The sequence below is a fragment of the Penaeus monodon genome, chromosome 20 (assembly GCF_015228065.2).
Source record: "Penaeus monodon isolate SGIC_2016 chromosome 20, NSTDA_Pmon_1, whole genome shotgun sequence".
Classification (NCBI taxonomy): Eukaryota; Metazoa; Arthropoda; class Malacostraca; order Decapoda; family Penaeidae; genus Penaeus; species Penaeus monodon.
The window spans coordinates 11,699,239-11,700,624 of record NC_051405.1 but is presented as its reverse complement, the minus strand read 5'-3'; the positions used below and the strand labels follow the sequence as shown (position 1 = coordinate 11,700,624).

At 49.1% G+C, this 1,386-nt stretch overlaps 1 protein-coding gene across 1 annotated transcript in view; it reads left to right on the top strand.

The window, feature by feature from the left end:
- Nucleotides 1-1,386, top strand: part of LOC119585620 (multiple epidermal growth factor-like domains protein 6) — a gene marked incomplete in the record, with an annotated part of 7,357 nt that overhangs the window by 3,314 nt on the left and 2,657 nt on the right. Inside the window, 4 exon segments of the mRNA XM_037934289.1 lie at nt 73-239; nt 422-550; nt 787-949; nt 1,118-1,300. Coding sequence (XP_037790217.1) covers nt 73-239; nt 422-550; nt 787-949; nt 1,118-1,300 — 642 coding nt within the window.

The following is a 1,386-nucleotide window of genomic DNA, read 5'->3' as shown; positions in this document are numbered from 1 at the left end:
TATTAGGCGAGGGTCCCTGAGGGCAGGCGGGACGGATCCTCCTTGACTAATCGCCTGTCACTTTTCCCGCAGACTGCCTGGAGGGTCAGTGGGGCGAGCAGTGCCAGAAAGAGTGCCAGTGTGCGGGCTCATCCTTGTGCGACCCTGTCACGGGCGAGTGCTTTTGCCCGGCGGGTTTGCGGGGAAGAAAGTGCCGAAGAGGGTGCCATAGAGGCCATTATGGCGTCGACTGTAAACAAGTAAGTATGCAATTAAAGTGATAATAACAGAATCAGGCATGAATAGGAAATGATAACAAAGGGAATAAGACATGAAAATGAATAAAGAAAAATTAATGATTTCATGCAATTTGATATAGTTTTATATTGATATATAAGTGCACGACTAGGGAAGAGCAATGACGGGTGATTTTTTTTCAAAGAAATGCAGGTGTTCAAACGGGGGCGTCTGTGACCCTGTGAGCGGCCAGTGCCAGTGCCGACCGGGTCACTTCGGCCCAACGTGCTCCCTGGCCTGCCCGCCTGGCACCTACGGGCCAAACTGCAACCAGGTATGCCATAACGTCTGATGCATCGTCCAGTATCAGCTGGGGTTTATTGGATATTTTTTCTTATAACTAAATTTTAATGATAAGTTCCTTTATAAGGTAGCCTATCGTTTTTCAATTTAGTATTTAGTATCATCTGTTTTCCACTATTTACCTCGATGTAAGACGGTAGGCTCAAACATGAGCCTAGCGTAAAAAGAAAGAAAGAAATGAACACGTTTTCTTTCTCGTGTGTTCAGACCTGCATGTGCGAGCACGGCGGCGTCTGCACAAGGAGTGGCGAGTGCAGGTGTCCTGCAGGATACACCGGGGCCTTCTGTGAGGCGCGATGCCCTGTCGACACTTGGGGACTTCGCTGTGCCTTCCAGTGCAAGTGCCACAACGGTGCCATATGTCATCCGGGTCAGTAACTATACTTTTAGGAGAAAATAATAAAGATTTAGGAATATTAATAAGATATTATTGTGTAATGTCATCTATTTATGTCAGTAATGAATTTATAAGAGATTATAATCTATTTCGTACATAATTACCTATTAATACCTTAATATGCTGGTCTGTTCACCACAGCCACGGGCGAGTGCCAGTGCGGCCTCGGGTGGACCGGGCAGCACTGCGCCGAGGCGTGCGGCCCGGGCCGCTATGGGCCGGACTGCAAGCTGGACTGCGCCTGCCACCACAACGCCTCCTGCGACCGCTTCTCCGGCTGCTGCGACTGCGGGCCCGGCCGCTACGGCCGCTATTGCGAGCTGGGTAAGGACGCCGTTGCTCAGCTTTGATTAATCATACTTTGGTTAAGATGCCAGCTGAAGCATCTATATTTCCACTCACTTATCCCG